Source organism: Euwallacea similis, chromosome 5 (genome assembly GCF_039881205.1).
Source record: "Euwallacea similis isolate ESF13 chromosome 5, ESF131.1, whole genome shotgun sequence".
In the NCBI taxonomy this organism is placed as follows: domain Eukaryota; kingdom Metazoa; phylum Arthropoda; class Insecta; order Coleoptera; family Curculionidae; genus Euwallacea; species Euwallacea similis.
This window is the reverse complement of record NC_089613.1, coordinates 4,122,638-4,147,579: the sequence shown is the minus strand read 5'-3', so window position 1 is coordinate 4,147,579 and position 24,942 is coordinate 4,122,638. Positions and strand designations below refer to the sequence as shown.

Sequence of the window (24,942 nt, the reverse complement as noted above, 5' to 3'; positions counted from 1 at the left end):
GACCTTTTATGAAATCTTTCGACCTTTCCGTTCGTTTAAACGGAAATACCTATGTAGGTACCACCAGTGGTAAGTGAAAAAATAGGAATTTTGTAAGTGAGAAAAGGACCACATAAGGTTTAGTACGTTTGCGATAAAGACCAATGAAGAGGGTTGAGAGGCTAGCGGCTGACGTGGAGGTGTCAGTCCGGTGTTACCACATCTTGCACCGTTTCAGAATTTTACTCATATAAGTTCTAGTGATGGATTAATTGGGTTTTTTCATTTATTTACATTGCTGCTTTTTGCTTTGATATAAAAAAAAATTCCATCGCTGCGAAGGCAGCAAAATCCACATTGATCTAAATATCGAAATGACTCAGCCCACGTCGCCGCTGGCCACGCGACCCACTTCGTTCGTCTTTGTCGGAGGCATGTTAAAGCTTATGCGGTCCTTCTCCCACTTGCACAATCCCTGTTTCCACCTGAACTGGTGGTATCCACGTACTTTCTTTCTACTTTCTACATTATGCAAATTTCACCAAAGTAGAATTCATTGCAATTTCCAAAAAAGAAACAAGTTTCGTTTCGTAAAATAAACAAGATATTTGACTTCTTAGAAATCCCGGGACGTCCCCGACGGGTCTAAAAAAATTCTCATAATTGCCGATAAATATTCAAGATTTATCGGCAATTAGACATGACCTTTACTTTTAACAGGGCCCTGAAAGTACTGAATATAAGAGTTTAAGTACAACCTTGGCAGCATTCGGTAAAGAAGAGCATCAGTCTTTTTCTTTTCCTCTGTGAGCTGGTTGGTCCTTTCCTGCACCAAACCCTCTAAATTGTAGGCATATTTCTCCATGATGGATAACATGTTGTCGAAAATGTTTGGCTTCAACCCGGCCTAAAGTGCATCAACTATATATTATAAATCCCGCTAAACATATAATCAATTTCTAAGCTCATTTTAGATGATCCTATATGACAAATTTCACATTATGTGAATTTAACGCACTTCAAAAATGCTTCAACGAGGTTTAGAGACTTACTTGCATTTCTTTTAATCTGGCCCTGACATATCTGATATCAGGCCTCTGATCAGGATTCTCTTCCCAGCACACTTTGAACGTGTTTACTATGTATTTGGGAATCCTCAATCCCTCTAAAGAAGGTCGAAAAGGCACCTCTAAACCTTCCTTCTTGAGCTGACTTATAATGGCTTTAAATCGTCAACATTATTTTTAATTCACCACCTATTAGCTTGTACCTGTAGGTTCCATTGCAACATTTCCCCAGGGGCCCGATCTACCAATCATCTCATACAAGACAATACCAAAGGAGTACACGTCTCCTTTTTGAGTGCCCCTAGGAGGACGGTTTTCCATTCGTAGCAGCTCTGGAGCCCTCCAGAGGCTTCTTTTTAACTCTTTTACTGCGTAATTAAGGTCATCTTGACCACCTAAAGTAAATGGTTTTAGCAGCGTTTGATGAAACGGAGAAATAAGTACCCACTTTTGAACTCATGAAGACCGAAATCTGAGATTTGAAGCACCCAGCGGCTATCTATGAGGCAATTCGCTGATCGAAGATCTCCGTGAGAGATTATTTCGCTGTCGTGGAGGTATATCATGCCCTGAATAAAAAATAAAGGAAAGCTTGTTAGCGTCGTTTACTACTTTGTAGTATTTACCTTTAAAATATCCGTAACCAAAGAAGACACAAACATGGTGTCTAAATGTAAATCTTCATTGGCCAAAACGTCCTCCAAGCTCCCTCTAGCTGCATAGGCGGTTAAAATAGCCACTTGACCATGATCCACACTGGCACCCACAAAGGGTATGAGATTTTCATGTCTAATTTCCCTCATCTGAGTAAAATGCAAACTAAAAAGTTATATGGGTTTTCTTTTGGGTACTCAATTGTACCTGCATAAGTTCTTTTCTGATCGATCTGGTAAGATCCAAAGTGCGTTTGTGAAGGTATTTAATAGCCACAATGTTGCCCCTATACAACCCTATATTGGTGTAGGCTCTTTTGGGGCTAATTTCCGACACCTCATTCATGCCCCTGCTCGACCCGGAAGAATTGAATACGTTGTGCTTACATACTGTAACCTATAAAAATTGTCAAAAAAAATCTTAGTATTCATTAGTATTTACCATGCTTTTGCTGGGCGATACTGGTAAATCTATGGGAATTATGGTAACATCTCTCATGTCGATTTTCCACAATAGGCAAGCCAATTTCTGCTCGTACCTATAATGCCTATACGAAGCAATATTTTCTTATAAAAATGTTTATTAAAATTTTTAACTTCAGCTCACTTGAAAACGAACAAACCCCCCACGAACATCACTGAAGTAGCAGTAATAATTCCCGCAATCATCCTCCAATCAATCTTATATACACATTTCTCCCCCCGAAACCCGCACTGGGGTTCCGCAGTCGGAGCCTTCCCCCCAATCCACCTAATTGGCCTACTGTTGTTAATGTATCTAAACTCCTACAAACCGGCCCTTATAAACTAGCCTACTCTGCTAATTGGGGCCTTACTGGCAAAGCTGAGATCACACTACCATTGAGGGTGTACTGGAAGTACCCTACAGGCTGCATACTGGTGGTCTCTCCTCCCTTGTCATCCAAGAGCGAGACTACTGTAAAGTTGCCCTCGGCATCACCATTTTGGTCTATGAACACCTTCGAGGGGGAGTTTTGAGAGATTTGTAATAAGGGATGGTATAAAGCTTACGTCATAGCCTTTAATAGAATGGTAGGATCTGTTGAGGATTCTAGTTAAGATTGCAGTACCATTTCGGGGGTCATCGCTGCTTTCGAATATTTCAGTTAAAGCTCTGGCTAGAACCAGGACTGCGTCGTAGAGATAGGCTGCCTCAATTGGTACCTAAATAAGGGTTTATTACAATGCTGTTGGTACCAATTAAAAAATTCCTGCTGTCTTTGCCCACGAGATAATTTCCGCAGGATTAATAAAATCAGACTAAAGCATTTTCTCAATATCGTGGAAGTTATGAAGTTATCTTCTTGATACAGTTATCGGCACATTGATATTTTGGCTCTAAAGGATTCGTGAGTAAATCCGATTAGTGTGTGATGTATTTTCGAAATGTGGCTTTATCACGCCTCAGCTTCTTTATCCATCAAGCTGCACATCTAGTTATTGTAAAGCATATAAGAGTGTAAAGCTCGCCTTAAAATTTACTGATACAGAGTGTTTATTTTGTTAGTTGCATTAGGAATTCCTAATTTTTGTGAAAGTTTCAAAGTAAGTCTTTTTCTTCAAATCGTCAAATCCGCCTTGAAAACCGCAAAAATCGCAACTGGTAGAAACTCTTTAAAGAGCTAAAAGGTGTTTCAGGAATTCTCATGTAAATCGCAAGAGCCCTAAAAATGTTCTTATATCCAGACATAGAATATTAAATAAAGAATTGGCAATTTATGGGCAATATTGATTACTTCTTACTTTTCGTCCGCACCACCGAACATACATTTTTCGTAGAAAGTTCAGTCGGGCTCAAAACTTTGATCTAATTAGATGAACGCGCAGCACCGATAGAACTCGAGAGATCTATTTTCACAATTGGATAATAAGCTTATAAGCAAATAAAACTGCTGCTTTTAGCTGGTGGGCTATGCAAGAGGTAGATGCAGTCGAATTAGCAAAGACGTATTTATTCGTCAGCCAAATGACTTTTCTCTGATAGGGATATATTCAGCATTCTCACTATTTATAAATTCCCATCGAGTATCGAGGCATATGTCGAAGCTATTTGACTACTTACTTTTCAAGCGATTTCAGTTTCAAGTGAAGCATTTGATTAAGTTATCACCCTGATAAACTCCAAATTACTCTTAATAGGGTGCTCACTCACCGATATGCTATTAAATATCTTCTCGTGGTAGGGAACGCAAAACGGAGGCTTTGTAGAAAATTCTTTGAGTTTCTCCCGAAAGTCTCTAAATAAAAACTGGAATGTGTACTCAATCACAATACTTAAAAGAGGCTCTCACAGATTATTATTTTCCTTAGGGAACGACTGCGTAAGCTTCAGCACAGACCTAAAGTTGATATCTTTCCCATCCAGCCAAGGATCCAAGTAATCTTCAAAAAATATCATTATTTAGTTAGGATCTCTTATCGACCTAACACAATAATTAAGGTCGGACTCAAGTGGACAAAGAGCAATTCTAAAGGCCCATTTTTACCTCGTCTGGTAATTTTAGCCCTCCTGTTTGGATCGTAAATTTCGTCATCTACGGAGATAATAACATAGTCGCCCGTGTCGAGAAGTTTCCTCGCTTGGAGGCATTTTATGAAATCCACTAATGCAATATGTTCCCCCAGGAACACATACACTGGAATAAAAATGATTAAAACTCGGGCCTATTCGAGGAAAATTAGATGGGAAGTTAAACACTTCGCCTCTAATAAAAGTTGGGTCTGTGTGTTTAATAGGATTATGTTTTACAATAGAAGTAAACCATAGAGGGAACTAATCATGAGAACATCTACCTACCTCTGGTATTTTTGTACGTTTCAGCAACGATTCTATCCATTTGCTCGATATATCGAGGGATGTAATCAGTATATTTCTTCGTTTCAGTCAATGTGAGGCCATGGATCTCTGACAATTCCTGGAAGTCAATAAAAGTTTATCATTCCAATGGCCTGAGTGGAAAACATTGATTTTTTTGCAACGAAGATTAACCTCAATGGCTTCCTGCACTTGACTTCCCGATGCAGGATCTGTGCCGCAAACAACCACAAATTTGTCCCATTTGAAGGCTATTAGAAGAGCTACCACGCTCTTGGAGACTTTGCTGGATGGTGGTAGGGTTCTCGCAAAGGTAGTGAAGGTGGTTTTGTCTGAAACTTTGGTGTCACTACACCTCTGCAAAGAAACATCAGCTTAGCAGTCGAGAACGTGACCGAAAGGCACATCTGTGGAATAATAAGCCAAGAAAATATGTCAACATCTCATGTAGTTGTTTTGTATTCACAAATTATCGAATTTCTTTGTAGACTGAACCATATCTTGTAACCTGCTCTACTGCTGAGCCATTCGATGGAATCTCCTGACAATAAAGGAAACACAATTGTAGGGCACTTTTAGTATACCCTCAATGATAGTTGGGTTTTTATCGTTAAGCTCTCTTTATCAGAGTGAGCTAATTTCAAACTCCTATAAAACGTCCCTTTAGATTTGTGGGAGTTTTTCCGGGGGGAGGATGTGTCTATAAGACTAATTGGAAGATAATTGCGTACATTATCACTGCTATACGATTCAATTATGTTTGTGGGGTTTCCATCGAATGATCACAGCAAGCCACGCCCCTTTCCTTGCCCTTTTGAAAAGAACCTCGCAATAGGCGGCGAACTTTAAACGTGAAGCTTTGATTGAGCCATTTGCTATTTGCTATCAGAGATCTAACTGGGGGCAGGTGACCCATGAATATATCCAAGACATATCTTTGATATCAACGCTAATTGCAGTTTTTTGCTTCCCACATATGACAAGTAGCTTTAAATCTGTTTCAAGCCCTCGGCCTCGTCCATCTGTTGATTTATGGTACCAACTACATTTCAAAAATCCGTAAGCCCTTCCTTTCTGCTACATCTACTGTCATCGAAATACGCAGCTTGGTTAGCAGGAAGAAGTGGTCAATACATACAGAATGCGACTTTAATTGAGGACGTATAAAAATAATAATTTCAATAAATTACAGATTAATTAATAAATAAAGAATTCCCCTCAGTTAATCAGTAAGTGTGTTCTCAAGTCTCGCCAAGTTCTTGTTTGTATAATTACGTCCTTTTTCAGAGTCCGGTCTAATAATCTGTTCTTTGATTGGTGGCGAGAAACTTGAATGCTCTACTGAGATGTCTACTGAGAAACAAATTAAGTTTTTTTTCTTGCCTACCACATTTGGTTATTTTAGAGGATACTTCCATCCCTGCACCATACCTGTTATTTCAGGTTGAAAGGCATCCAAAGGAATACACCTGTGGTCCATAAAATATTTTAAAATGTGCGCAAATTAAAAAAAAACTTAATTTGAGAAAAGTGAAAATTATAGTAGATGGCGCTTTATTAGAAGATATGAGGTTTGGCCTTCACGTCTGCCTGTTAAAAGGGGGCGGGGCTTCACACTAACAAAGCCCCGCCCCTTAAAAAAAGGTATTTTAGAAAGTTTATGTGTTTGGCCAACGACTTTTATACGTTATCGGGCACAACAAATTTCACATTTTAACCTAATAGCATCCAACTAATGGAGTGAAACAAAACTTCTTCCATTGAATTCAACCAAGCTTTCTCAAAAGTTCAAAGTTTATTTTAATGTCAACATAACAGAGAACTTTATTATTACATCTTCAATTTCCCCTGATATCCAGCGGTACAAAGCCCCATAATGGATTTCTAATAAATAACTACTGCCCGAAAAGGAGACTTTATGACTCTTCTATAGAAAAGTCAAAGTTTGAAGACTAGATTGACTGCTGACTAGAATGACCTGCTTAACCCAAATTTACAAGTTTAATTACTATTCGCCTATGTTAAGAGATTTTGAAATATAAAGCCATTTTTAAAGGAAGTAGTATGAAACTTTTAAATTGCTGTTTTAGGTAGAGGCCTTCGTTATAACGAGATTTTAACTATGTCTTTTAATTAATTGCTCCCCTTGAATTGCCCAAGGGATTGTAAGTAAACACAAACAGAAAATATCTGGTATATTAAATTTTAATTTATATTTTGATTGTTATTTAAGAGGCTTAATAAATTATAGCTGAATTTATGCAAACGTGCTCGTGTCCGAAAGGGGATTTTCGTAATATATCACTCTCATTGGACTCGACAACACTGTTACCGATAACAGACGCTTCAGTTTGCTATACGTTCCTATTTTATTATAATTTTTTTTAATAATAATCAGTTATCGTTGTCAAAAGTTGGGTGGAAATGGTCTTCTTGAGAAAATAGTGTCCACCAACCCATGGAGCCAAAACCGTGGTAAAGTACATTCTGGCAAAATCCGTCGTATATGGAATCGGAAAGATGCCTTGTTAATGCGGTCAATGGAGCCATGGGGAGGTCCCGCCAAATAGGGAATTAATAAGATTCACGAGGGAAGAAAGAAAAGAAAAAGAGTTTGTCCACGACGTACATCGTACATTACCACAACGTACATCGTACATTACCACAACCGAAAACGCAGTTCTCATCTCTACAGATACAATATCCCATAACGATAACTTCCATCTCTAGAGGTGAAAGTTTAATGGTGACGCGTGAACGCAACCCGCCATTCGTGGGAGTATTGTGGGAAGTATGCCAGATGCATATTAAAATAATTCAAACCCGAGGGCAGTGATTTTGTGTATATTTGGCTGCTTATAATACAATACAATCATGTACTGTTAAAGTGCAACGTGTGCAAGTGTGGGTAGAAGTATTAATAATAATTAAAATGTTTAATAATTTAATTACTCTTTGTGTACGTCCACGGGCGTAAAAATAGCCGTCGCCTCGTTCGGTAAACTGTGAGCATAAAATTTGAACAATATACTCTATGGTTAATTTAAATACAAAAGACATTTTTAATAAAGCAGTAATTAAAAGTGTGTCTATTATAACACGGCAACGGGTGAAAAAGCAGGAAAATAAAGTAATTAAGACTTGAAAAGCAACTTTGGGTTGTAATGGAAGCCGCTTCCAAAGCACCGCGGGACCCTGTGTTCATGGGTAAAACCGGTAACTGGGACAAAATTAAACGGCGGTTCTGAACAAAAACGTTATGGTCGCAAAATTGCAATAACTCTTAACGTAGCAGGACGGGGGGCATTGGATGTGTGACAATGAAACATGGTAAGAATGAGAAAACAAGATTTAACGACGTTTTGCACGTTTTTTTGCAAATTACTGCTCGCCCGGCAAAAACGCAATCAGTGAAAGGTTCATCTAATTCACTCGTATCTAATCCTGAAGCTGGGAGAATTTAAGAATGGAAAAACCTACGGAAGCTTTTAGGCAAGACTAATTAGTTAGGCAAATCTATGTTAAATTGCTCAAAAAACGTTCAAGCTTTGCGAGGGCTAGTAAAGTCAGACTCGATACAAAATTGGAATAAACCAAGAAGGTGATGCATTCCAGAGCCTGAAGAACCAGCTAAGCGCGGCGCCAATATTAAGAATTTTGGGGAAAGATAGTGGTATTGTGCTACAAACGGCTAGCTCTAAAACACGTTACTTCAAATTAGTTCAGGTTTTATCCATTTTAAAGCAAGATAACCAGCATCCTTTTATTCTCCTTGCTATACTCGGAATGAATTTAGATGGGCTGTAGTAGAGAAAGAGCTGCTCGCCTTTGGGACAGCTGTGGAAAAATATTATTATATTTATTACCCGATGCCAGGAATCTGGAAATACAAAAAGATATTTTAATATTTAAAGTTTACTCTAGAGGCAAAAACTGAAGACCGTTGGGACAAACCAAGACGATGCTCTTGCAATGCGAGAATTAGACGCCGCGTTGAAAGCAAGAATGGTATGGCTGCAAAAAGAAATCCTTCTGGAAATATAAAGAGCTAATGTCATTTATGCTGCAGTTTTAGAGACGTAAAGGAAGTCTAATCAAGTTACGCGATCATTGTTATTTTTATTAAATAATCTTTTTACTGAACGCGCATCAATCATTTGAATGACCCACAGTCTTCCGACAATATCACTACCGGAATAAAAGAGCATGAGGCACAGGAAGCTGGAGGAACTACTGCAATACCTGATCTTTTACTAAAGAAATCAAATTATTATACCGGATGATTTAAGAAGGTGGATCGCCCTTATAAATTTTTTGTTTTTAAACTTAGAAAGTTGAAATTTGGGGGAAGCTATATAAGGGTAGAGCCGATTGATTGACATTAATGACGTTCATCTAGCACTTCCGGCTTAACCGGAAATGACTTCAACTTTCGATTTTTAAATGTAATGGCCTATAATTTTTTTCCTTTTTGGAATCTAGAGGCCATTTATAAGGTAATTGGGAAAAACTGTTTTTCGGTATTTAAATTGCCTATAAAAGAAAAAGTACTCAATAAAATGACAAATTAGTATTTTTCCCCATAATTCTGGCCTGAAGTTGTGCCTAATACGTATACCTCAGTGGTGTAGCTCAACATGAAAATACCAAAAAAAAAAATTTTTAAATGACGTATTTTCAAACTAATTCCCGGTTAAACCGAAAGTGTTAGATAAACGTCATTAATGTCAATCGATCGGCTCTATCCTCGTCCTCGTATAGCTTCCCTCCAAATTTCAACTTTCTAAGTTTAAAATGCAAAAAAATTATGAGGGCGAGCCGCCTTCTTGAATCACCCGGTCTAGTAGTTGAAAATCAATCTGTTAATAATTCGAAAATGGCCAAAACTCCACTTCAAGTAACCGGATTAACTAAAGACAAAAAACAACTGAACAATTTGCAAAGCTCGCCAGCACATGCAACGATTAAACTTTTGCAGGAAAATTCCGAATCACGAAAACTTCAATGTAAACAAAAGAGTACGGTTAACAGAACTTTGTTATTCGAATGTCTGGATACTACAGATAGGGCCTTCTTTAGTATGTCAACAATGACAAAGAAATTACCTAAAACGGAACGCTTAAATTAAATTAGCATTAAGAAATTCTCAGTATTTTCTATTGCCTCTGCCAGGTTTACTTTTGGTTTGTAATTATTTAAAATAATAACACAATTATAATTCCATTAGTTTCGACTTACCTTAAACAAACTGCTAACCTTTCCGGAGTACTGAGTGCCCTTCAAAGTTAAGTATTTCACTTTATAATATCGTTTTTGATAAGGCCGCGCAAAGAATTAAATTATCTTTTAGCTGCTTAAAAATTCAAAAACCGTTTCAAACTCCATTGTAATTCTGGCGGTAATTTATGAAAATCGCCCAATATTTCTCTTTTCTATTAATATAGGGAATCCACAATCTTTTCGATCTGAAACTTTCTCTACTAACCCATATAAGTGCAGCAATAACTTTTATTCCCTTTGACCTATCTGGAGAACTTGTTGAACTCGCATTCTCTATTATTTTAAAGGCAAAACTGATCTGTTTTATTTAGATAATCGTGACAAAAGTATGTTTCCAGGCGTGACATCCTGTACTCAGTACGTGAGACACACGTAAGTTCGTTCTGCATGAGTTTATGTGCGGCGACGACAGCCTATTTCTTCCTTTATTAACTCAAGACCGATTGAGCGCGATCAACTCAAGAGCGATCTGCGCACCATCGCGGAAAATTCTAATTTTATCAGCTACTAAATCGCCCTCTACCTCGGTATACTCAATTCGATCTTGTAAGAAATCAAAGAATGCTGTGACAACAAACAGCAAGATTAAACTCGACTAAAAATTGGAAATTAGGATTTCTTGAGCGTGATTTCACAAGTGACAGAAGAAAGCCACTTTATACTTTTTCTGTTACAGGTATTTTTAAACACAACAGTTACCTAGTTCCTTCCTAACAGTAAACCGATATCGTGCTCAAAAGTTAAGTGCCCACATTCTCCCTATAAAGTTATTTTCGACCAATAATCCATTAATACGCCATAATACAAATCAGCCAATCTTTATTAGCCCCTGAGAACAGATCCTTGGTAAAGTGTAAACGGGTCGAAAACTCTATTAAGAGCTTCCTAAGATTGGAGACCTGCTACAATGTTCCCTGATTGGGCTATTTTTAAAGTCTCCGGAAAATACATATAAATAATAAGAGATTTTGCTGGAATTGAGTAATGCTTCAGCTTAGTGAAAGAAACGATCGTATTTCCAATACAACTTCTTATTTCGTTTCTGCCACATCTGTAAACAATGCCACGCGCATTGGCAAAAGGAATTTTCCGGGTTCTTATCGCCTTTATACGAAAAATCCCTTTCACTTAATAATACTTAAAGTTTTATGTACATGTAGTTTATTCTTAAAAATGAGAGCCATAACTGGTAAAATTATTTGTTTTGTTAAAAGTAATGTAAGTTTTCACAATTACTTCTGCTCCGGTAAATACGTTTTTCCCATTCAGACAAATAGAGTGATATCAATTTGGCCTTAAACGATTAAAATAGTACGTTCGCGTTTGAAGACAAAGCAATATCTCCTTTCAATATATTATAATTCGAAACTCATAAAATATCTATGTAAATGGCCGGGGTAATATTTCATAAAATTGTCACCTTTCGAAAGACGTTTTTCTTTTTCACTGAGCAATTTTGCCTTTGCTCAATAAGAAAATTTAGTAATTTCCGCTTTAACAATTCATGTAACACGTTTGAGGCAATTCCCTTTGAACGGCGCAAAATACATGATTTTAAATTTTACTATGAGTCCTTAAACAGGACTTATAGTAAATATCCATTCGGTTTTATATTCAGAACGTATGTAGAGTGCCTGTATTCATCTAGAATACGGAAACAGCGTATGTGCGTTTTGAGATTATAATATTCATATGAAGGCAAGAGCCGTTTGAGGGATTAGAGGGGAATATTTGTGGAAAAATCTAATTTTTCAGAGACGTCTCTTTTGTTTTAATGCTGCACATTCAAAACGAAAGCTCCTGAATTGAGCGCCCAAATGCGATTTTTGCGTGTTACACCTCACATACCATATTCTGTGCAAGGGAAAAGTGGATAAAAGCATGAATCAACGCACGTTTACTTACATAGGAAATCATGGGGAGGTTCCACGCAGTTGCCACTAAAGCTTCGGGAAAACACGTGTTATCTGGACCTATAAAGGCTACAGCTCCACTATCCCTCATTTCAGTCATGAAACGTATGGCTTGGGTGGATGAAGAGATGCTTCTGGGGAATCCCGATGTGGAGGGAATTCCTATGTTAGCTGCCACGTAAGTCAACTTTTTGCCAGGCAACAAACCTAAAAAAATCACATAGAAATAACTGAACCCAGTTCTAACATTTTTTATGTACGATAACTTCGAAGATTGAGAAACAAATAATTTTCCCAAGACGAACCTCGCGAAGTTGTTTTAACTTATGTACTGTCTATAACATAACTGAATCTTGTTTCGAAAAGTTAAATATAAAGGCGCTATTATGCCCCTGCTTTCAGGTTAAACAGTTCTCTTGAATATTGAAATTTGTCCCTTTTCCAGGTCTCGTAGCGGCATTTGTTAAGTTTAATTCGAGTTAAGGTAGGCACCTGTAAATGTGAATCACGTAATGGATTATTTCTGTTAATTTAAACTCAATTAAATGCAAAATAATCCAGGAGAGGTCGCAAGTTTAATTATTATTTAGAAATATAAACCATTATTTGTCTAAACAAAACAAAAAAATTATCCACACAGCACTTCAATTATTTTGCGAAACTGCGTCTGACATGAAAATCGAGGCATAAAGTAATAAGAAAAATGGCAATTTTAAATTAATCAAGCTTAAATTATTATAAAAATAGCGGCCCTTGGGGCTCGGGATAGAGGAGCTCAATTGGCAACAGCCGGTTAATCCTTTCAACACTCCTTGTGTACAAATTATACCTATTTAATTAAAATTATTATTAATTTTAATTTTCCTCCCTTTTGAAGCATTTAGCGCGTCTCAATATATATATTTTGAGCAGGGTGGCCTTGAACATTTCCGCTGTATTCTCGTTCATTTTATTCACGCTTTTTGAATCCTAAACAGGACAGGATAGACATACAAAACAGATTTGAACTGGCGTTCACAAAAACTTAGTTAAGAACTTATGATTCGTGATGTTTGTTGGTCGAAATGAATTTGGACACTTTTCGCCAGAGAACTAGTCCAGGAATTATGAAGAATTTCTGGGTGGCAGAAGAAGAAAGGAGAGGAAGGATAACATGTGTGTATTTTTGAATTAGCAATTTATTTAAAAATTCAGAAACTGATGAAGTATAGAATGTAAGAGAGATTAACAAACATAAGGGTGGTTGAAGTGCAACATTACAGTACCTCATTCCGTAATATTGTTGCTAAGTAACTTCGCCAGACTCATGTTAGAACTTATTGGGACTCACGTGTCGTTTTCAAAAATACGGCAATTTCAACAACGAGGTATTCTCTTACTTAAACCACTCGTTTCTCTTATTGTCAAACATTCTCTAACAGCTGAACGAATAACTTAATTCTACGTAGCATCTCAAAAACTTACTTTCGTCTTTGTTTACCGCCTCCACTGCTAGTGGTAAAGCACCCAGCAAAACTTGAGCTTGACCATAAGCCCCCAGAAAACCGATGGTCACTATGTTGCTGTTGTTCATATGCTCCCCATAAGGGATATCCAAGGGTTTGCTGAAGTACAAATTAGAAGGGGTGGTAGATTCTGCTGTAAGAGTTCCACAAGTAATATTTGACTTCTCTTGATTTAGAGAATTGGTTCTTATATGGCTGACTAGGAGAAGTAATGGGAGAAGCAGGTTGATAAAGGAGATCATCATTATCATGCTGATGAGCTGAAATAAAAAAAATAGAAATCGCGTACTAATAATAAATGCATAAAAATGGATACAATCACGCAATTTCAAATTTAATAAAGAAATGAAATAAATTATTCACATCCGGGAATTTAAATCTCTAGATTTAAAGTTGACGAAGGTTTTTTTTTAATTTCCTGCAGGTTTTTCTCTAAAGAAACTTATTTTTTGATTAAATTGGATCAGAATCTTCCTATGTTTCCAGTTTAGCATAATAGACCGCTGAAAGCGTCAGTTCACAAATCCGGATTGAGCCAATAAACCTAATATACATTAAGGTTATTGTAGAGAATGTTAAAAGGCTCTTTTCCTTTATCGGATTATATAAAGCCGCAAGTGTCGATTTTTCACATGATATAAAGATTTTAAAAGAAAAAGAATGTGAGAAAATTAGTAAATCAAAAAAAACTCCGTGAGGTTTGAGAAATATAAATAATACTGTAATTTCTGAGCTAGGCAGATATATCAATGGATCATCCTGGATGTTCGAAACTGTTCGCTTAAAATATTCTATTCTGATTCGTAAATAGTATACAGTTTTCATAATATATATAATTTATATATATTGCCTGCATAATATTTTTGAGCAACATAATAATCGCATTTTTTACTTAGAATTCCAGGACTGGCATAGCTTATTAAGAAAAAAATGCGGTATGCCTTTTTTGACCTAAAACATAAAAAAAAGAATATCGTGTGATACATCATTGTAAAAGGGCCACTTAGGACTTTTAAAAATCGCAAAAAAACGTACAGGTCCGTATTTAAAGAACTCGAGTTGTTGTCATTGTCTCAGAAACTAAACAATATTTAAATTTTTGAAATTTACTGATTTGTAGACATAAGAAAACTATGAAATTTTTGTGTCAAACATTTTACTGAAAAACCTTTAGTTTTCGATTCATTTAGAAAATTAAATTTGACCAAATTTTAGTTTTTTCATAATAACTCGGAAACTAAAGATCATTTGGCAATATTGTTTTCAGTTCTAACAAGAACATTAAATTTGGCACATTTTTTCGAATTTAACCGACCCTGTAACTCTTATCGTTTAAGAGATAGTCATGATAGTACATCGAATTTGGAACACTCTGTATATTGGGTTTGGGTATAGAAGGTTCGAGATCTGTTTCTGTTTCTAAGATGTACATGGGTTCTTTTTTCACTTATTAGATAGAGTTTTGTCTACCCCAAACCAAACAACATAGAATTCCCAAATATAACATAAATCCATGCTCAGAATTTTCTTTCATCAATTCAAATGACAACAATACTAAATAAGATAATAATAACTGGCATTTTGTATATTTATCCTGCAGGGAGGATTATTAACGTTATTATCAACTACATATGTAACGAGGACTTTATTAACTTTTTAAAATTTTGGTATTACATGCATGTCCTCTATTTCCCGTCCTGATTTTCCAGCTCGATTTTCCTGCCGCGTACTGTGTTCAATGATGCATTAACATGTATTTAATGTATGTAGGTAAATTAAAATAAGTAATCATTATAAAAATTAGGTAGAAAATATCTAACTATTTTTCGAGTTGAAAATGAACAGAAAATTTGAAATTATTATTAAATCTGTTCGCAATTTTAAGCCCTTCTACATGCTGTTGAAAAATTCATATATCTTGTGAAGCTACTTTATTGGATGTATTTCAGCCAACAGAATACATTCCATAAATAACGTTCGAGCAAATGTTTAAATATTATTCAGAAATTCGTAGTTGAAAATAAAATAGTAAACTATTCTCGATTGGAATTTTCATCACTGCATGAGAACTATATTGCTCTCGTTCCTGTCTCGATGCTACGCATCTCGATAAAAAACATAATCTCTCGACAATAACGAAACATTTTCCATCTCGTATTGTAATATACTTTTACCATGCAGTGAATAAACGATCCAGGACTAAATATGTTTCCCGTGTTTCAAATTGAACGAAGATTAATGAGGACTTCATTGTCAAAAGCCTTTAAATAGAACACCAGGTGATAAAAGTTTCTGTTGAGATATCGATTTTCATGGAAACTAATTACTCTCATTCATCTTTTCGTGACTTCATTCATCTCTAATTTCGTGTCATCCATAGCAAAGTTCTTAGATATCATTTAATCACTATTTCTATTGAAGTTCATCAGCATCAAAATTCATCTGAAAATAGAATAACAAATCCCATTTTTTCTGGCCTTCAGTACGCTTTCAGTAATTGAATAAACTCTCGCTATGAAAGGTATTGTAGTCGTAAGTATTAGGGCGACAAATTACCCTGAAGGCTCTCTGGACCGCAAAACTAATAACTAGGACCTTCAATGAAATATATGGTCGTTTCGTATCCAACAAGGTTCGTGCTTTTTATTTTCTAAATAACGGTCCCAGTCGGACACTACTTGTGGGTAAATCTAAACTTAAGTTTATTTGATTTCATTGTCTCTGTGAAGCATTATTCTATCTGAAATTAGTTAATTCCCTAATGCTGAGGTGAAACTGGCTGCTTTTATATTTGATGAAAAAACTTATTAGACAACACTTGAAGTCTTTGGGTGGGGTTGTAGGGGTTGCAAAAGAATTTCAGGGCTAAGTCTGAAGGGTTATTTAATGAGAAATAGATGTCATATGAAGACATCTAGAGTAGCATATAACCTCCATCTGAGCAAACCACGATAGTTCCCTGTTGACTAAAGTTCTTCGATTAGAAAGCCAGTTGAGAAGTTCTGAATTTAGTATAGATTAAGTGTAATATTTTAATTTTTAAGAAAAAACGTAATCACGAAGTGATCAGAAGGATCAATAAATGACTGGTAATGTATGACCATGACATTCGTGTGGGTATATGTACCACTTGAAAATACGTAGTAATAACTACCGTATACACCCAAAAGTTGGTTTCCTAATTCTCTAACTCTCACAACAATCCAATCATAACCCTCGTAAAAATCAATGCCTTTGTTCTCGGTTTGGCAATAACAATGAAATGCGTACCCATATAATCGTACAATTTCCCAATTTTATTGGTTCTCTACAGTTAGTGCCTTTTTTCGGAAATAAGGAAAATACAGGGAAACTCAATAATAGGATTGAATAAAGGATCAATGTTCACCTAAACTGTTTACCGGATTTTCTACTCTGTGAAACTCTCTCAAGAGATTGCAATAGTATGTGTCGGGTTAGGAGAGCCATTAGACGAGAATGGTATCAAAATCATTACAAATGTAGAGTCGTGTAACTAAGTTGCAGTTACAGTTGACTATTGGTGTACTCTTGTGTATAGGTTGTAGGTAGTACTTTTAAGTTTGATAGATGGTAGATGGCAAGAACTAATTTTAAGATTAATATACCCCTGATAGACATTAGTTGGTGCACGGGAATTTCCCGTGTTATATCTTGTCGGCATTGAAATTCCTCGCAATAGACTTTGGCCCACTCCCAGCTAAGACGCCACGGTTTAACGAGGCGGGTAATGCAGATGGCACCCTAGCCAGGATACGCCCATGATGTATCACCATAAGCTTTAATATTTAAGGATTTGCAGGGCATGTACAAGGGCTATTCTTCTTGGTTCGGTCAGCCGCTGGCAACTCAGAAACCATGTCCGCGCTCGCAAATTCATTGTCCTCCGCTTTGTTTTGCTTTGTATCGATAAACGCACAATTCTAATCCTTTGTCCTGACCTGTGATTCCTCTCATAAGATATAAACACCATCCTATATCCACACCAGTATCAAACTTGATACTACACAAATGTCTTAACCATTTATAGAATTTTCTAACTAAAAAACAACAGCATTCTACAAAAATTGGAAATAAAGTAATTTTGAAAACGAATGGGATGTTCTCCATAGAGGTAACACGCTGATACATAAATTTCAATTTTGTCTACCACCAGTAAACACATGTTACTGACACTATAACTCACGTTCCTCTCCTACTCTAATATCTTTACTAGAATCAATATTTCATGGACTTATTAGGTTAGTTTGAATGTAAGTAAAATTTTAAAATAAAAGAATGAAGCGTTGCCGCAACGCAATAAAGTACATGAAAGAAATTTCAACTTCAATACTCGAATAGCGAAACTTCTGAAATTGCACCCTTTATGAATTGTGCATTAACAGTGAAATTTGAGGACACCGCCTTCAAAAAACTGGAATACACCAAATACACCATTTACATTAATGAGCTTCAGGATGAATATTCTCCTAAATATTCCACTTTAATAGAAAATTTTTAAAAATACCAATAGCTTAAAGGAGAGGCATTTAATGTCCTTATTTAGGTCATCGCATTGAAATTTACACATATCGAATATCGATTCGAAGAGTTTTCTACTCGCATCCGCGAGTTGTCAGCTTGGGAATTAAATTTCATAAATTACATTAATCTGAACTAAACTATGTAAATTTTAAACGCCAAGTTAAGGGGGGACTTTTCATGACAAATGGGTAAATGCCCCCCTTTTAATAATGCCTCAGATCGGTGTAGGCATTTCATTTAATTTTATGAAATATCAACTTATGTTTAATTAGTTTGATTAAAAATAAGTAGACATCCGCTTTTTACTTTGAGCATCATCTGATTAAATTCCAACATGGAAATTCATTACGGATCTCCGCAGCTGTACGAAGAAGGAGAAACCTCTGAGCGAGAATGAATTTTGTTACAATGTTTGTTGACAGGAGCGATCTACAGTTTAAAAAAAAAATAAATTTGGAAGGTTGTTTCGTAATAAGTCCGTCGTAGTTAATAATTCAGCTTACAGTTCAAATAAACGGAGATTTGATAATAAATCTCAAATCACTGAGCAGAAGATACAGGATAACTGAGTTGATTTGGTGATTAGACCTCTTCATTTCCTACCTCTTATGTGTGGCAACATCTATTATAACCAGAAAGGGCCTTCATTTGCAACATTCTTATAAAGTAATTATCTAATAGAATTAAAGGACATAATTGATTTTTTAAAAGGTATAATAAATTTAGGGTCAAATGCCTGCTACGCTTGGGTATATTTAATGCATACTTGACTTCTATCAAGTAGCTATCATTAGTATCGATTTTCGACACAGCGAGGGCTTATCTTGAGTCGTGAATAAATGGATGTTTCCTGCTTTTGCGGTTTAAACATTAACTTTCTTGATTATGCGAACAAAATGGTATGGGAACAGCTAAATGTGAAAGCCAGTATTATGCACGGTTAGATGAATTCGTTCTGTAGATCTGAAATAATTTTCTGGGCACAAAAAGGGTTTCTTTTAGAACCAAACTTTCGGGCGAATTGCCGGAACTCAGAAAAGAGGGGAATAATTGAGTTGCGGAGGTTATAAGAGCGATGAAATATCGAAATATTTAAAAGAAAATTATATTCCTTTTGGTGTAACTTTTCCATTTATAAGCGAGTAAGGCAAGCCTTAATATCCTCCAACATCTTTGTTCATTGAGGTTGTCAGCATCAGGCATAAAGGGCTTATAATCTCTCCTAATACATTATTTAATTAATTTAGCCATATGCCCAGTTATGTTTTGCAAAACAAATTAAGTTGTTAAAAGCTTGAGAATTAAGTATTATTTGTATTGTTGAACGTTGAAGTTTTTCTAAAGGTTGAATCCCTAAGAAGGGAACAATCGACAGAAATATGATCTATATCTTTGACTGTCTATTTTTTTTCACTTTCTTTGGCAATAACGTCTCTCACACAAGGGGGGCCGTTGGAGCGTTCGAATTGCTCCCTATTCTCAGTTAAAAATAACTGAGAATAATATTCACCCTTTGCTAAGGGCTGGAACGAAAACCTTCCCTAACGTTTCGGTGACAGCTATATCACTGTGTTCAGAACGTAGGAAAACTTTATTATAAAAACGAAAATGATCAAAACTAAAGTGCATGGACTATAAATGCGTGAAATATGTGATACACTGAAAATTCCTCGCTTCAGGCACTGGAAAATCATGAGTTTTTTTTTCCAATTCCACCACCCCAACAACACCTACTTCTGTGTAAGGCGTTATTCCCAAAGAAAGCAAAAGAAAAAAATAAAAATAGATATGGCACATCTAAAGCTTCTGCTAGCAAAAACAATTGTTTCTTATAAAACTTTCGTACTTGTTTCAACACTGAAGACATCAGGAAGTTTAATTGAATTTCAGTGGTAGTTTTTCATTGATTCGGAACAAAAGTACCTATTTGTAATTACATACTGCAACTTTACCTTAGTTAAGTACTTCTCCTGTTGTTCATTTCGTAAATAGATACGTAGCCTTGAAGTGAAGTTTAAAAGGCTGAAAAGAAAAACCTAAGAGATGAATTTATGTTCAAATCTCTTAAATATTCGTTAACATTTGCTAGCAATGTAACGTTGCACATGATCAATAGTCTAATGTATTTATGTTTCACGGAATTCTGAGAATTCTAATTAGTTATCTCCTATAGAGGCCGGTATTCATTCCAGCCATACTTCTCCAAGCCCAATTCAATAAGATAAGTGTTTCCAAGAAGTTCTTTATGGATGAGTTTCAAGATGAGGGAAGACTTAAAAGTGTGCTCGCCAATTTGAGGAAATTATGATTTGAGTTAAGCTAAAAACCAGAGAAGTCCAAGTCATCAGAATTTCCTTAAAAGAATATTTACTAAACTAAATATTCCTATAATTTCTTTCGGAAAAAAGAATCTTGGTGAATGAATTTCCAGCAATATCTTACCTTTTGGTCTAAATGAAACGTGAAGGTGTAAATTGTAATGTCGGCAATTCATGCGTTGAATTCTTAGAAAAGCAGAAGCATTCAAGACTTCGAATTATTACTTCGTTGCAATACAGTATTCGCAATTTTCTTATATTTTTCTCAGAAAAAGATCAACTTCAAGAAATAGCCTTACTACAACAAAAACAAACCATGGTAAAATTTCCTTACAAACGGAATCCTACATATTTTATGCCAAAAAAAACCTTATTTCACACAAATACTAGTTGGGAAATTCCTAAATTAATTTTACATTTTCCTAAACAAACACTTCTGTACCGAAACAGCTCCTATGAACTACAGAAATCAATTATCATCTTCCACTTTAAAACAATTCACAAAGAACAGAAAACTCTAGAGATTTTGAAATACGTTTTGATTCAATTTACCGCTAATTAGTTGGTGGCATTTCTCAGGCCAAAATGCTAACGAACACCGAAGCCTTTAAAAGCATTGAAACTGGCCACTCACTCTCTGGTTACGATCCATCTGAAATACTTGACCTAAATGCGACACATGCCCTGTTTAATTAAAAACAATGTGTTATGGGTCAGACTTTGAAAAATGTTGTTGTTGACACAAAACTCCAATTATCAGTAGTAGTTATTAAAATTTGAACCACGTGTGATAAATGTTTATATTTGAAGGACCATTATGTTTACTTGACAAATCAAGCTCATTAATAATCGCGAATACCTACATGTAGTAGCTTACATTTAGTTTGGGGTATGGTAATTTGTTTAGTGAGTGTGAGAGCTTAATAGTTGTGTCATAGAAACTATTTCAGAAGATTAGGGTTTCTCGGGAAATTATCAAGTTAAGGCTTTCTGATACTTTGGGTTACTTAGATGCCTACTTGATATTCATGTATACGAGAGTGACGAGGGGTGCGAATTTTCTAATTTTGCACCTTGAGCAGTGCTAATAAACTCAATTTTCAAATGCTGCCTAAAGATTATTAATTAAATTCTGAAAACCAATCAAGAGCTCTATAATAAAAGGATAATTAACTCACCCGTGCATTGCAGAGCTATTTGCTTCAAAACGACTTTGGAAAGTGTAATTAGTTACCTCATCATTAATTAATACAAGTTTGTTTGTAAAGCGAATATACCTAAAATTTACATTTTAAACTTTACATTGAATTTTCCGGTAACTTTGTTAATACACAATAATCTAAGAAAACTCATTATTCTTCGTCATGCATAACTGAGATTATTAAGAGTCGATTTTTTGCCTGCCACGTTAAAAGAACATTTTTGTCAAGGTGTCAGGGAGAAATAAATCAATTAGCTTCGCTTTAAAGCACTTTCGTGGTTAACGACTTGTGGCGTAGGAAAATTTTCTTTGATGCGTTCAATTTGGGCATTGTTTTAAATATTCCATAATTTTCAGGAAAAAACCATTTTATATATTGAGAACTTTTGTTTTGTTTTTCCATATAAATTGATCTACAAGTGAAAGCATAGGAGCACTTGAATTTATCAACGTAATATGATATACGTAAAATGCAAAGTTTGCCAAAAATATGGAAACATATATAATACGTAACTGAATATAAAATTTCAATTTACACACGAGCTGCTTAAATAAGGTATTTCAGCAAAACAGCCTGATAAATCTTCAGTGAGACGTTTAAATGGATCCTCTGAAACTAGATTGTCGCAAACTTTCCACAACCCAATTTCTTTGGATGAAACTCTTATAGAAACGTTTACTTTAGATGTAGGCTTTGTATGACGATCGCTGGAAAACGTTCAAAATATGAAATTTCGATGTACCAAATAAAATTTGTGTCTGAAACGATTTAGTTTCGTTTTAAGTACAACCATTAACCACAGAGGAAGCCTTATACAGAAGAGACCTTAATATCCACTGTAGATTAAACGAGATCTCTAAATAGTCACTTTTATCTTCAGACATAGAGGTTCAGTAAACTTATTTTTACGATTTAAAAAATACTTATACCCAAACTAAATACGCCATTACTAAAACAAAGGTTAAATTATTAACGCGCTACGTTAATCTCTTCAGATCGTGATATTCTACTCTACACCTGGCAACAGCGCCTGTTTGACTTCTATGAATCAAACAAAAGTGAATCGTGTCATTGATATCCTGCTTAGTTGGAAAGGATAGTAACAAAGTCTCTTTGGCGCACGGCTCTTACGTTACAACCATCTTAAAAGGCTTCAACAAACTTCGGAAGCGTATTCCAAGAAATTGACTCACAAAAGATCGATATGCAGTGGGACAAAGAATTCATTTTCGTGCATTGTCTCTTGGCTGATTAAAACCGGAAATTTTGGGAGTTTTGATTAACTAGTTGAAATCACTAAATATTTGCCAAATGCTGTAAACTTCAGGCCTTAATTGTTTATTTGGCATCAATGTTTGCCTGACGTACACACAAGTACGTCAGGCAGGCGTTGAAACGTTGATTGGCATTGAAGTGTCTAAATCTGACTTCAAAAAACAAAAGTTAAGCGCGATGTTGCCTTCTCTCTGAGTGGACCAGAATGAATGTATAATTTGGCAGTTTCTAGCCAGAAATTGAATTACACAAATTCATAAAATAAAGGTGCAAAACTTTCAACTTCAAAAGTTTTCCAAAAGCCTCTTACTGGAACTTTCCATGACATTTTAATACCTTCCAAACAACTATGTATACAAAAAGTACAGGAGAAGCATAATTTGCATTGTTTACCCAATAAGACTTTATAATGGCTGTGAAAATTACAATATTCCTGTGCTTTCGCATGTTTACCAGCTTTAAAGGGCCATATTAAAATAACCCAACGGAAAATTTCGTTCCAAACCTAAAGCTCTGCATTATACGTTAATAATAATAAACTCCGTTTCAATTTATTTACTTTTAGTACAAACGACAGTAGATTCCAAACGAGCAGTAATCTCTGAATAAGTAATTAGGAAGACTCCAAAGGGCAATCCGTTTATTAGTCAAATAAATGAATTAGCTCAAAGGATTTTCTCCGAAAATTCAAGTCCACAGACTTGAATTTGGCAGTGATTAAATGGGCCAAATTTTACCCGATCAGGGGGAGAATTTAATCTCTAACAATGGTCAATTGAATTTAGTATTTGCAAGGAACAAGACAGGAATTTAAATCTCAATTTTTGTTACTCTTCAAGGAACTCGTTATCAATGAACGAAATCCTGAGTCGATTCTGGCAGGATATAGGGTCAAAATAATGAAAAATAACACCAAAAATTGTAAAAAAATTATATTTAAAAAGTTCGTGATTTGCATGTTCAAATGGAGTAATTTATTACATGAGCTTTAACAGGAAGCAATGAATTTTAAACAGAAAAGATATATGGTCGAAATCAGAGATAACACTTGCTTATTAACGCCCTTAGGAACAAGCTTTGGATTTATCTAAAACCACGAGCTTTAGCGAGACGAAAAGATTGAGATTTCTTTTCCGAAGCAACGCAACCGATTATAAATTTATTTTTCAATGTAAACGGCTATTTATTATGCAATTTTCTATTTTAAAAAATATTTTTAAAACCAAAAACATGTCACTAAGTGCAGGTGTTATAATACAAAATATTGTGTTCGGTTACCCAAGTTTAACAAACATGTCCTCGAATTTATTGTGAACACTGACATTCTAATTTGTAGATTGTTTGATTCGGGCAACATCCTAAACTTAATTTACTCAGCATTAATTCGAAATATTGTAGAAACTCCGAGGCAGAGCAAACTCGTTAATTAAAACAACACTTTGTATGAGATTATCTTGCAGTCAACTTAAAATTACCTCAATTATGTGTTAAATGGTTTCATAGAAGTCTGTTCTCATATGTTTCCGGATGAATAATGGTAATAAATGCTTGAGGAAAGTTAATGAAAATATTAATAAGAAGTTAAAACTAATCTGGTAATAAATAGGTATCCTCGCATATACAGCTCGTTAGGCACAGATGTTTCTCGGCAAGAAATTAATGGAAACCATTATTTAAATGATTGTCAATTAAGTTTATATCAGATAAAACGGCATATGTTTCATTTTTCATTAGCTTAATTCCATAAATGTGATTTCGTAAAATTTAAACTATCAAATATACAGGGTGTATCTAAAATGGTGCCCCAGCAAATTAGAAAAGGTTTAAAAGTGTGTTATAATCACCGGCATCATTTTGGGCTGTTATTAAAAATATTGAATATTTAAATCAAGGGTCTATATTTTACTTTAAAAAAATATCTAATAACGTGATGGCACGCGCGGGACTGGAGGAATTGAAAGTACTTTTCCCTTGAAAATTATGCAGCTTTCAGAGTTGTCCATTACTGGATATTTTAAAGGAGAAACGATATGATACTGTTTTTTTTTTAAATAACCATAATTTTTTAATGCATTGTGCAAAAAACGCACAGAATTTTTATTTTTTCCATAGAGAGTTAAGGGCCTGTACAAAAAAAGTTTTCAACAAAATTTAATTCAAATATCTAAAGCCGTTTTGAATACATTTGCAATTTTGCATTTTTAAAGTAAACTTTAATACCTTATATCTCAGCAATAAAGCTTTTGCGGACCCACGTTTGTCATGAATTTTCTTCATGTTTATTCAAAATCTATTCGATCCCGCTTTTACAGTACTTATTAGACTTATTACTTATTGAAAGAATCTTTATTTCCAGGGAAATAAGCTATCGA

General features: G+C 35.3%; 2 protein-coding genes across 2 annotated transcripts in view; one reads left to right on the top strand and one right to left on the bottom strand.

Moving 5' to 3' along the window:
- LOC136409112 (probable serine/threonine-protein kinase kinX) overlaps positions 1–24,942 on the top strand; it is a 101,759-nt gene that overhangs the window by 2,174 nt on the left and 74,643 nt on the right. The window lies entirely within an intron of this gene.
- Positions 1–24,942, bottom strand: part of LOC136409109 (guanylate cyclase 32E-like) — a 58,034-nt gene that overhangs the window by 2,158 nt on the left and 30,934 nt on the right. Inside the window, exons 2-18 of the mRNA XM_066390422.1 lie at positions 13,193–13,493; positions 11,721–11,935; positions 4,710–4,892; positions 4,518–4,635; positions 4,207–4,356; positions 4,012–4,102; positions 3,873–3,957; positions 2,732–2,884; positions 2,536–2,679; positions 2,307–2,485; positions 2,142–2,247; positions 1,908–2,096; positions 1,673–1,849; positions 1,495–1,615; positions 1,250–1,441; positions 1,032–1,201; positions 738–886 (exon numbers count right to left, since the gene is read on the bottom strand). Coding sequence (XP_066246519.1) covers positions 738–886; positions 1,032–1,201; positions 1,250–1,441; positions 1,495–1,615; positions 1,673–1,849; positions 1,908–2,096; positions 2,142–2,247; positions 2,307–2,485; positions 2,536–2,679; positions 2,732–2,884; positions 3,873–3,957; positions 4,012–4,102; positions 4,207–4,356; positions 4,518–4,635; positions 4,710–4,892; positions 11,721–11,935; positions 13,193–13,484 — 2,714 coding nt within the window. The 5' untranslated portion in view covers positions 13,485–13,493. The remainder of the gene's footprint in view (positions 1–737; positions 887–1,031; positions 1,202–1,249; positions 1,442–1,494; positions 1,616–1,672; positions 1,850–1,907; positions 2,097–2,141; positions 2,248–2,306; positions 2,486–2,535; positions 2,680–2,731; positions 2,885–3,872; positions 3,958–4,011; positions 4,103–4,206; positions 4,357–4,517; positions 4,636–4,709; positions 4,893–11,720; positions 11,936–13,192; positions 13,494–24,942) is intronic.